General features: G+C 42.5%; 1 protein-coding gene across 1 annotated transcript in view; it reads right to left on the bottom strand.

Moving 5' to 3' along the window:
* Mat1a (methionine adenosyltransferase 1A) overlaps positions 1-7190 on the bottom strand; it is an 18495-nt gene extending 11305 nt beyond the window's left edge. Inside the window, exons 1-4 of the mRNA XM_031361651.1 lie at positions 7129-7190; positions 6685-7045; positions 2677-2754; positions 1051-1173 (exon numbers count right to left, since the gene is read on the bottom strand). Of these exons, the coding sequence (XP_031217511.1) occupies positions 1051-1173; positions 2677-2754; positions 6685-6778 (295 nt within the window). The 5' untranslated portion in view covers positions 6779-7045; positions 7129-7190. The remainder of the gene's footprint in view (positions 1-1050; positions 1174-2676; positions 2755-6684; positions 7046-7128) is intronic.
* Positions 7191-10874: the final 3684 nt, after the last annotated feature.

Here is a 10874-nt window from a genome sequence, read left to right as displayed (position 1 = left end):
GTGGTTGCTGGAATTTGAACTCAGGACCTTCAGAAGAACAGTCAGTGCTCTTACCCACTGAGCCATCTCACCAGCCCAAGGCCACACATCTTAAGTGGGAAAATTAATTTGTATAATCTTCCCAGGCACTCTAAAACATTCTCATATACCAAGAAGTGGTCTTTCTCATGAATGCTCTAGGTCAACACATCTCTCACAGTGACCTCTGGAAACTGAGGCTCAGAGATCAACAAAGACTCAGAGGGAAATTTTTTTAAATAAATAAATCTGAAAACTAAAAACTGAAATTATATGAATAGCTATGGCTAGAAGCTATAATAGAACCTCAAAGAAGTCAGGTTTGAGCCTTTTCCATGGAAACTTTTCCAATATCCACATTTTCCAGTGTGGATAATGGGCAAATGGAAGATCCACCAAAATGTCTTTGCAAACAGGCTCCACGCCTTGGGTCTTCTGACAGACCCCTAGGCTTGGCTGCTTCCTGCCATGCCCAGGCATAAGCAGTGGCATCTGCTGGGTAGCCCTCAGTCACCTTTGTGCACCTGGTGCTTCCTGGTCCCCTTACTTCCTTGCCTGGCCTGTACCTCTTTCTGAGGCCTCAGCTCCTTCACTGCGTGGCGTGGGTGCTAACCTGGGCTTCACAGTCTCCTTCACCTGTAATAGGTCCAGGTTTTTGAAAATAAAGCCTCATTTTCTGTATCTATAGTGAAATGTAGTATAGCTCAGTGGAAAGTACAGGACCAACCACCCTGGTGTAATCTCACTTGGCACAGAGCATGTTGTCACTAGAGGGCCGCCCGCTTCATTCAAAGCTTCTACCAGCACAGGGAAAACAGGACCTTAAAAGAGACTTGTCAGTAATGAAGACGTACATGCTGGCCCCTCCAGCTGTAGTCCTCCACAGAAGGTGGCCAGACCTTGGTTTAGGAATGTTTACCCTCCAGACAGGATATGTACTTCTGTAAAACTGAAGGATCAGATTTGACTCATTATGGGAAATGGGTACAGCAGAGACCTACATGCACACAGACCCAGCAAACTCATCCTTACCCTTGGCAGAGTCGTCATAGCCAATGTGCTTGATGGTGTCTCTCACCACCCGCTGGTAGTCAACCATGGCCACTGAGGTGATCTCCCCACACAGGAGCACCATACCTGTCTTGCACACTGTCTCTGTAAGGAAAGGAAGTTAGATAGTAGTCATGGGGGCAGCATACAGAAGCTCAAGTGTCTAGACCTATCAAAGTGGAGATGGGATGACTTGTTAGGGGCTTCTAAGAAAGAATAGCTGTGCCAACAAAAAGTGCACTAGTCACTGAGTATCTGCAAGTGTTGGCAGAAGAATGAAGCTTTGAAAAGGATGAGTTGTATTTGAGTTTTGTGCAAAGTATTTACTGATTCTGTTATCTTGGACAACCTACTCAACCTGTCTCCACTCATGTAGCTTTCATAATCAACATGATGAATGCATATGACACATTATCTCTCAACACACAGACACTCGAGCACACACACACACATACACACATACCATGATGCCAGAGTATGTGGATCCTAATCCAAGGATCAAGACAGACCAACGTTCTCAAAAAAGAATTTTTCTTTAAGAACTGGAACCACATAAATATCTACTGCCAAAGGCTCTCATAGAATCTTTAAAAACAGGAGCAAGAGCCCTAGGTACGAATCTAGTGTGGATACAATGCCAGAATCCTGCAGAAAATACCACTGTTTGTTTCAATGCTATCAGAGAGAGATCTACTCTCAGAGTAACACAAGGATCTGACATACATGTCATGGACTGAGATGCCTGTAGAGAAGGAAGGAAGGGTCTTCACAGAGGACAGGACACAGCACAGACAATGACAGTACATGCTGGTCTCCACCGTGGGGCCTCCTGCACCATAAGGTATGGCAAAGGCCTGGTGCAACCAGCACTGTCTCTCCATCAGTAAGGTTAGAGATTGGACATAGACCTTCCATGCTCTGGAGTCAAGGGCTATGTTTCATGACAAAGATTCTATCAAAGATTTGATGCTGGAGAACTTATCTCACAAATAACAGTAAAGATATGTTGCCTACATGGACCCCCAGAGGCCATAGGTAGACAGCATGGGTGGACAAGAGCTTCAGTGCTTTATTCAACACTGATGGCCCTTTGGAACGCTGTTGGTTTGGGTACGGATAGTTAATGACACTGCTGTTCTTTGTTGCTGGTAAATGGGATGCATAAATTAATTTAATATATGAAGCATACCACAAACTAGGAAAGAAAATCAAAGTAGCTAGATATGCATAGCCATCAAATGAGCTTCTAGACAGCCTCAAGCATTTTCAGCTCTTCACTTTCTCAGAAGGATTCATCTGAGAACTTAGAAAGCCCCCCTCCCCTACTCCCAGTGAAAACTTTGCTAAGGAGGTCATGTTCCCCCCAGCCCTCTACTAGTTCTGGTGGTGATGACATCTAACATCAACTTCTAGGTGAAGAATCTGTTTCATCATTAGAAATGTTTTCTGCCCTGATACAACATAAGAAAGTCACTTTAAGAAGAACTCTCCTGTAGACAGGAGGACATTGACTTTGGACTTGAATATAACTCTATGATCTATGTGCACCATGAACTTCTTTGTCCAACATACTCAGGTGTCCAGCAAAAAAGGGAACTTGTCTCTTACCACATGCCACCTTGGCATTGGGGTCTTGCTTGAGGTGGGCATCCAGCACTGCATCACTAATCTGGTCACAGATCTTATCTGGATAAGAACAAACACTGAGTATAACAAGTAACATAATTGGTAAGCATGGCAAACTTAAATGTTAAAATTGACATCTTATGAGTCAGCCTATCAAACCTATCAAAAATAAAAGAGATATCCTCTTACATATCAAAAATGACAATTACTTTGTCTAATAAATACTTTTATAGATTTTGACTTTTCCCTATTTATTGACAGTTTCATATACATATGTATACATACATATATATGTATATGTATATATATATGCACAATATGTGTTGCTCATAACCAAACCCCATTACCCTCTCTTATTCCCTTCTTTGAGCTTTTTCTTTAGGTCCACCTGTACTTTGCTGCTTTGTTTTAGTGATTCACTGAGTTTGACTGGGGTTGCCTGCATGATTGTGGGTATGTTGTTATTTATGAAAGCATGACAGATTTGCCACCAGTGGCTATACCACAGAGATAAAATGACATTTCCATCCTTAGCAGCCATTAAGGGCCAATACAATAACTCCTTGGCTAGGTCTGAGGCCTCATGAGTCCCCAAAAATGAAAATTATTTGAATTCTTAATTTCTTCTAATTCCTTTCCCATTTTGGATGGCATGCATTACATGAACTCATAGAATCCCTTAAAAGGAAAATACATTTCAAAGTCATCTCTCCTAAAAGTCCAAGCAGCCCACAATCACATTATATTATGAAGTCTTTCATTCCCCAATCCTACTCCCTAGTGCTAACATCTAGAAAAGTTATGGCTATAGTCTAACATCCTTCATAAAATCAGTAGGATTGGGTACTATGTGACCAGACAAATGCCATATTGAAGGCTCTATAGATGCAAGCTAAAAGATGTAAAACACAAACCCAGGTAGATGGCATCACCCATGGTTCCCTCCACAAGAGAACCCATAGGCACCATTGTTGTTCATGAGAACACTACCATAAAAAGCTCTCAGATCCTCCCTCTGGTCACGCAGCCTCCTGCAAGTCAGATGTATGTCCTGAAAACTGGGCTAAGATGGGACTGACAAAGATTCAGCAAGAGCCAGGAACTAAAGTTCTTCTGCTGTTTACCTTAAAGGATTCACATAGTCTAACATGTAAATCACCAAGTGACAATGTGCACAAATTTACTCCAGCTTTGCAGTTAAAGTGTGTCTACTAACAAATTAAGAGACAAAAGAGCCTCCTATTTAAGAAATATTGTCTTTCACTTAATGTTCAAAATGCCCAGAGTCTCTTCTTTAAGAGTGTTTTTTAAGATTTCTTGTTACTTGTATATATGCGTGTGTGTAATCTGTATGGGAGAATGTAGACCTGTGGGCACAGATACCCACAGAATCTAGAAGATGATGTTGGTTCTCTGAAGCTGGAGTGGATTCTGGGAACCAAACCCCAGTCTTCTGCCAAAGCAGTGAGTGCCCTTAACACTGAGCATCTCTATAGCCCCTGGAGATTATTTTTGAGCATTCAGATCCTGTGTCAAAGAGTTTAGCTATCAAACATAGATACTAAGATACTAACTTGCCATTAAAGATCAACTTTCTAATTTGAAATAAATGATGGAGTTTTTCTATCCATCCTGATGCCAGTGGCAGATGCTCATTGTAAATCTTGGAAGGTGTGAGTCCACAGCCTCTGCCACTCGTATCATCATAGGCCTCCTAACATTCTAAAATAAATTACGTGGTGACCAATATTGACCTGTCAGAATGCCTAGAAGCTATTCATAGGTTAACTACTGACAGACATCCAGAAATCCCATTCATTTAAAGGGCCCAGTTCACATACTGTACAACTATGTTGGGAAATACAAGTTCAGGGAAAAATTAGCAAGGTCATGAAGATATCTGCTTAATAATTCCTCAATCCTTGAGAGGCCTCCCTCTCTCTCCTCCCCCTTCCCACCTGGGATTTTTGAGGTTCACACATGAAGTTTGCCTTGAGCTTGTTCTTCAGTCAAGGAGAATCTTGATGTCTTAACTCCCCTGTCTCCAGCTCCCAAGTACTGTGATTACAGTTCAAATCCTTTTTCTTTCCATCCAGGGATGAAGCCACCAAATACAGGGCCTTGCACATGCTAGGAGGCAAGCTCTATCTATACTACTGAGCTACATCAACCCCTGGAAGAATTTCTTTCTGAGAAGTCTCCTCAGAATTTCAAAGTTTCTATCACTCCATAGGCTTAAAACAGCCATTTTATCTAATATGGGAAAATTTTGTCATGGAATGGTAAAGAGGTCACCAAACCTTCAAGGAAACCAACCAACTTGGATACTTAATTTACAGTAAAAAGTCAATGGTGAATGAGACAAATTGATAGGCTACCATTAAGGAAGTAAAACAGCCAGTGAACTGGCAGATTTCTTCCTGCTCTGTCCACAAAATACATTGCTGTAAGACACAACGGGCTACACTTGACACAAGCAGCCACTGAGAAGGTCTCACTTTCTCTGGGCATAGTATGTTCTTCTAACATATGGGTGACTATCAGAAACTATGGAGCTGCCCAATGTGTTTCACATACCAGAGATGTACCTACTGCACTGATGAACAGCTGCACTACTGACATTTGGGGCCAAATAATTCTTGGTTGTGGGACTCACTCATGTACTGTGGAATGTTTAGCTGCATGTCTGGTCTCTAGTCAACAGACTCCAGGAGCATCTTGCCTCCAAGCCCTAGGATGTAACAATCAAAAAATGTTCCTAGACATAACAAAATACTTCTGAAAGAAAAGGGCCTGGATTGCCTTCAGTTGGGAACCATGAGATAAGGCACACAGGTATAGTGAATCAAAAAGCCCAAAATCTAAGTTTCAAGGTATGAAGTAAAATCTCTTGGAGAGAGAAGGTAGGTAGGAAAATGAAACTTGGTGACAAGTTATTTGGTGACACACCATATCACCAAGAATGGATGTGAGTAAGTTCTCAAGTCCTCAAATCAGTGTGCCTAAATCCAGGGTGCTCCTAGAACACTGTATATCAACCCTGGAGTTCTCCTAGGTCAGTGGTTCTTGATGTGGTATTCCCATACCAGCAGAAGCAGCACCTCCGAAAAGCTGTTACAAATTACAATTCTTAAGCATCCATCTACCTATCAAGACCTACCAAATTGGACACTATGGAAATAAGTCCTAGCCCTTGGCTTCATCAAGCCTTGTGGTGTGATGTGTCTGCACTCCACAGCTTGAAAACCTCTGTCCTACAATCAGAACTTGTGACTACCTACTCATGGCCCTGTCACTGACAGTTGTCTCTAACTCCCCATCACAATCCATCCCCCTTTCAAGAACCAAAACAATGCTTGACTGTTCCTCTCTAGCAGTGGTTCTCAACCTTCCTAATGCTGTGAACCTTTTAATACAGTTCCTCATGGTGTGGCGACCCCCAACCATAAAGTTATTTTCAATGCTACTTCATAACTGTAATTTTGCTGCTGTCATGAATAATTCATAACAGTGTTTTCTGAGGGTCTTAGGTGGCCCCTGTGAAGGGGTTGTTCGACTCCCCTAGACCCACAGGTTTAAAAGCACTGCTCTTTAGGAAGTTTATGCTGTGCCAAGAAGCATCTCTGAGGTCCTCGCCACCTGGAGCTCCGTTCTCAGCACTCATTAGAAAGCAGTGCTACTCTTTTCTAACCTGTGCATGGTTCACGTGCAAAACTTTTCCCTATTTTTACTCAAAAATGTGTTATTTAGTTTAGTTTAGTTAGTACACACAGTACATAGCAACCAGCCCCTTGTTGCTGAGATGCTGAGTGGGTAGCATCATGGACGTAGGCTTCAAGGTGGGTGACAGCTTTACGACCAGCTCACACATTCTGCAAAGAGTCTCTACAGCAGCTGATGAACCTTGTTTTTAAGGTGCCTAGTAAAAGTAACTCTCTGGGCACAGGCTGGAGATGGCAGGCTTGCCTGAATTGAAGATAACCTACTTACCTGGATGCCCCTCTCCTACAGATTCTGATGTGAACATGAAGGCTCCCTCTTCACTTAGAGAATGGTCACACAAGCCATCCACAGGTCCATTCATTGTGTCACACTCTTCGACTCCACTTCTCCAAGGTGACAACTTCAGAGTTGAAACTTGGCCTGTAGTTTCTTTTTCTTTATTTTCTTTTTTTTAATCCTCCCACCACAAACCCAACAGGCAGATCTTTGGCAGAATCACGAGCAGATGACTTCTGCCTAAGTGCCTATGAGCATATGAGGACAGGGCAAAAATGGGCAAAGAGGGAGAGAGCGGATGGAATACAGATGTGTCACTCCCGGCTGGTCACAGCTTGCTCCCAGGTGACTCCTATATATGGAAAAGTGAAAGTGCCTGAATAATCAAGTAAGGACAATGGAGGAGTCCATTTCCTGGGAGGGGAGTCTTTTTACCTTGAGGAATTTCAGCCTTCAGCTCTGACGTCTCAAGTGGGAAGCCTGTGGTCCATGAGAGACTAGGAAGGCTGTTTAGCCTCTCAGACCGGAAGTGACTCTCCAACTTCCTTCAGCTCCTTAGCTGATCTTTGGGTGGTTCCCGGGATACCATCCCACTCTGGGAGAGTTGGGGGCTTAGAGTTACACACGGGCAGCCAGAAACTCTCCCAGAGATTTGGTATGGGCTAAGGTTGCAACACTGTGAGGCTCTGCTGTGAATGCTTCTCTCCACCCCCACACCTGATCTGGATTGGGCTCACCCCCTCTACCTCCTCAGGGCAGAACAGGAGCAGAGAGCATGCACCTGTACTCTGAACCAGCTGTACCATTACACAACAGATTCGTTTTAGTTAGAGGGAAACTTTGCTGCCCGCATTTTTTTTTTCTGCCACAAGAAATCACCTAAGTTGTCAATATCTCTAAGAGACCTGCAAACAAATTAACAAGCTAGAGGTTTAGTAGTGGCGGTGGTGGGTGATCCAGGACACAAAGATTATTAATTTTTTAAAATGAAATTTTGTGAAACAGGTTCATTATGTGCAGATTAGTATTCAGGTTTAGTATTCCCCCCAACGTGTGACAAAACTTCCGCGAATTCAGTTTTGTTCCTCTCGTGAACACCCAGTTCCTATAACTTCCTCATTCTTTTTGCTTTGCCCAAGAAAAGGAATATGCAGGATTGACAGTATCCTTAATTAGCTTGTGTCATAAGTGATAGCGTCTGTCTGCAGCCTTTCTCCTACTCTCAGATCTACGACCTTTGAATAATGGGAGGTTGAGATCAGACAGGAGAATGGTAAGAAACCAGTTCTTTCTAGAATACAATAAAAGGTAACAAACCAAAGCCTTGTACCTACAGAGTGGACTGGAGGAAGCTTAAAATAGGAGGAGGTGATGTCCAAAACAACTAACCTTAGTGACTAAAACCTCCCCTGCACTTATACAGATATTTAATACATTTTTTTTTTTCTGGCACAAATTCTAGTGCTCCGAACTTTGAGGTTAGTTAACCGAAACATTCACTCTAGGAAACTAAACTATATTAAGTCGATGCGGGATGCTACGAGGCTGCTTGTAAATATACAGCTATCAAAGTACTTAACAAGAAGTGAGCTAACTTGCTTAGGGACATGGCTGCTGAAGGGTGGGAGCAAAAAGGGTCACTGGGAAGGGACAGAAAAATGAAGGATCAGATTGGGATTCTAGATCAAATGGCCAGCACACAAGATCTTCCCTGTTTGTCCTGAAAATATTTCAACATCATTGTCTCTTTGTAAATTACTTTTGGGTACATTAGTTTCAAGCCTAGAGTCAGTACAAGCTAATATTTAATTTGAACTGTAGACCTAGGTTACCCTAGCTAGTAGAACTGTAGCAATTGTGATGTTAAAACAGATAGTGAATTCAAGTGGAGCAGTGGGAAATATTTTGAAAAGTTATGTTCCAATATACTAGAAAAACTAGAATAAATGAAACAAATTCCTAGATACATAAAACCTATTGTTCTGGTTAGGCTCGATGGTGAACTCAGTAGGATGTTTAATCACCATGAAATCAAGCATCTGAGTATGTCTATGAGGGAGTTTCTAGACTATGTTAATTTAGGTAAAGAAATTTCACCCTAAATGTGTTAAAGTCCTGGACTGGACTTTAAACAGAGAAGATAAAAGGGAATCCCATCTGGATGGTGCTGATGCACACCTTTACTCCCAGCACTTGGGAAGAGGAGGTAGGCAGATTTCTGAGTTTGAGGCCAGGACATACTGAGTTCCAGGACAGCCGTGACAACATAAAGAAACCCTTTTTTGAAAAACAAAAACAAAAAAAAGTGAATTTCAAGTGAACTTCATACCAGGACTCACTGCCTTCTGCTTCATGTCTATGAACCCAAGCTCTTGCTGCCATGTCAGTCCTGCCATGCTGGATTATACTCTCCACCTGTGAGCCAATATACCTATTTCCTTCCTGAAGCTGATTTTTGTCCAGTATTTTATCACAGAAACAAGAAAAGCAACTAATGTAAAAAGTTGGTACCAGGAATGGAATTATTGCTATGGCAAGTTTAGATGGATGGTTATAGGCTTTGGAAAACACTTTGGAAAGTGTTTTCAAGAGGAATGTGGATAAGTTTGGAACTTAACCCTAGAATGCTGTAAGCAGAGGTTAGTGGGCCATTACCGTTGGGTTTGAGAGACCAGAATACTAACATATACAAGGACCTTGGAGGGTTAGCTTCTAAAGTACTGGAGAACAAGAATTCTATTGGGAGCTGAAGTAATAATATTATACTCTGGAAAAGATTCTTGCTTCATTGTGCCTGTGTCCTGAATATTTGAGTAAGGCTACAATTTTTTAAATGGGTTAACTTGTTTAGCATATGAAATTTCAAAAAATTACAAAGCTTCTGTAAGGCAAAGAACACTGTCAATAGGACAAAATGGCAACCAACAGATTGAGAAAAGATGTTTACCAATCCTACATCCGATAGAGGGCTAATATCCAGTATATACAAAGAACTCAAGAAGTGAGACTACAGAGAACCAAATAACCCTATTAAAAAATGGGGAACAGAGCTAAACAAAGAATTCTCAACTGAAGAATACTGAATGGCTGAGAAGCACCTAAAGAAACGTTCAGGAGGAAGCTCCACTCCTAGGCGCTCTAAAACACCCAGGATCAGAGGTGAGGAGGACATAACATCTGTCCCAACACCAGGAGTAACTGGGACCAGCGGGACCACGCACATAGGAACTCTGCCAGGCCAGTGACTCAGGTTTCTACCGGTCCCACAACACCCAGAGTAAGCTCCACTGCCTAGGTGCTCTAACACGCCCAGGATCAGAGGTGAGGAGGACACAACATCTGTCTCAACACCGGGAGTAACTAGGACCAGCAGGACCCAGGCACTCAGGAACTCCACCAGCCCAGTGGTTCGGGTTGCTTCCAATCTGTCTGGGCTGGCCGGTGCCCTGAGCAGACCTTGGGCGCAAACTCTGCAGTCATTCCCAAAACACCCAGAGGAAGCTCCACCCCCAGGTACTCTAACAAGCCCAGGGTCACAGGATCATAGAATCACAGGATCACAGAGACAGCTAGACTCTGAGGAGTTCTGACACAACCAAGGATCACAGGAAGGACAGGCTCCAGTCAGATTGAGCAAGGGCAGGTAGCACTAGAGATAACCAGATGATGTGGGGCAAGCATAAGAATATAAGCAGCACAAACCAAAGTTACTTGGCATCATCAGAACCCAATTCTCCCACCATAGCAAGTCCTGGCCACACCATCACATCAGAAAAGCAAGATTCAGATATAAAATCACTTCTCATGATAATGATAGGACTTGAAGAAAGACATAGATAGCACCCTCAAAGAAATACAGGAGAGCACAGGTAAACAGCTAGAATCCCTTCAAGAGGAAACAGAAAAATCCCTTAAAGAACTACAGGAAAACACAATCAAACAGGTGAAGGAAATGAGCAAAACCATCCAGAATCTAAAAATCGAAATAGAAACAATAAAGAAAACAGAAAGAGAGACAACCCTGGCCATACAAAACCTAGGAAAGATATCAGGAGTCATAGATGCAAACATCACCAACAGAATACAAGAGATAAAAGAGAGAATCTCAGGGGAAGAAGACACCATAGAAAACATGGACACAACAGTCAAAGAAAATGCAAAAAGCAAAAAGCTCCTAACCC

This window comes from Mastomys coucha, unplaced genomic scaffold (genome assembly GCF_008632895.1).
Source record: "Mastomys coucha isolate ucsf_1 unplaced genomic scaffold, UCSF_Mcou_1 pScaffold9, whole genome shotgun sequence".
Lineage (NCBI taxonomy): Eukaryota > Metazoa > Chordata > Mammalia > Rodentia > Muridae > Mastomys > Mastomys coucha.
Note: the sequence above shows the minus strand (reverse complement) of the source record. Positions and strands in the feature narration are given on the sequence as shown.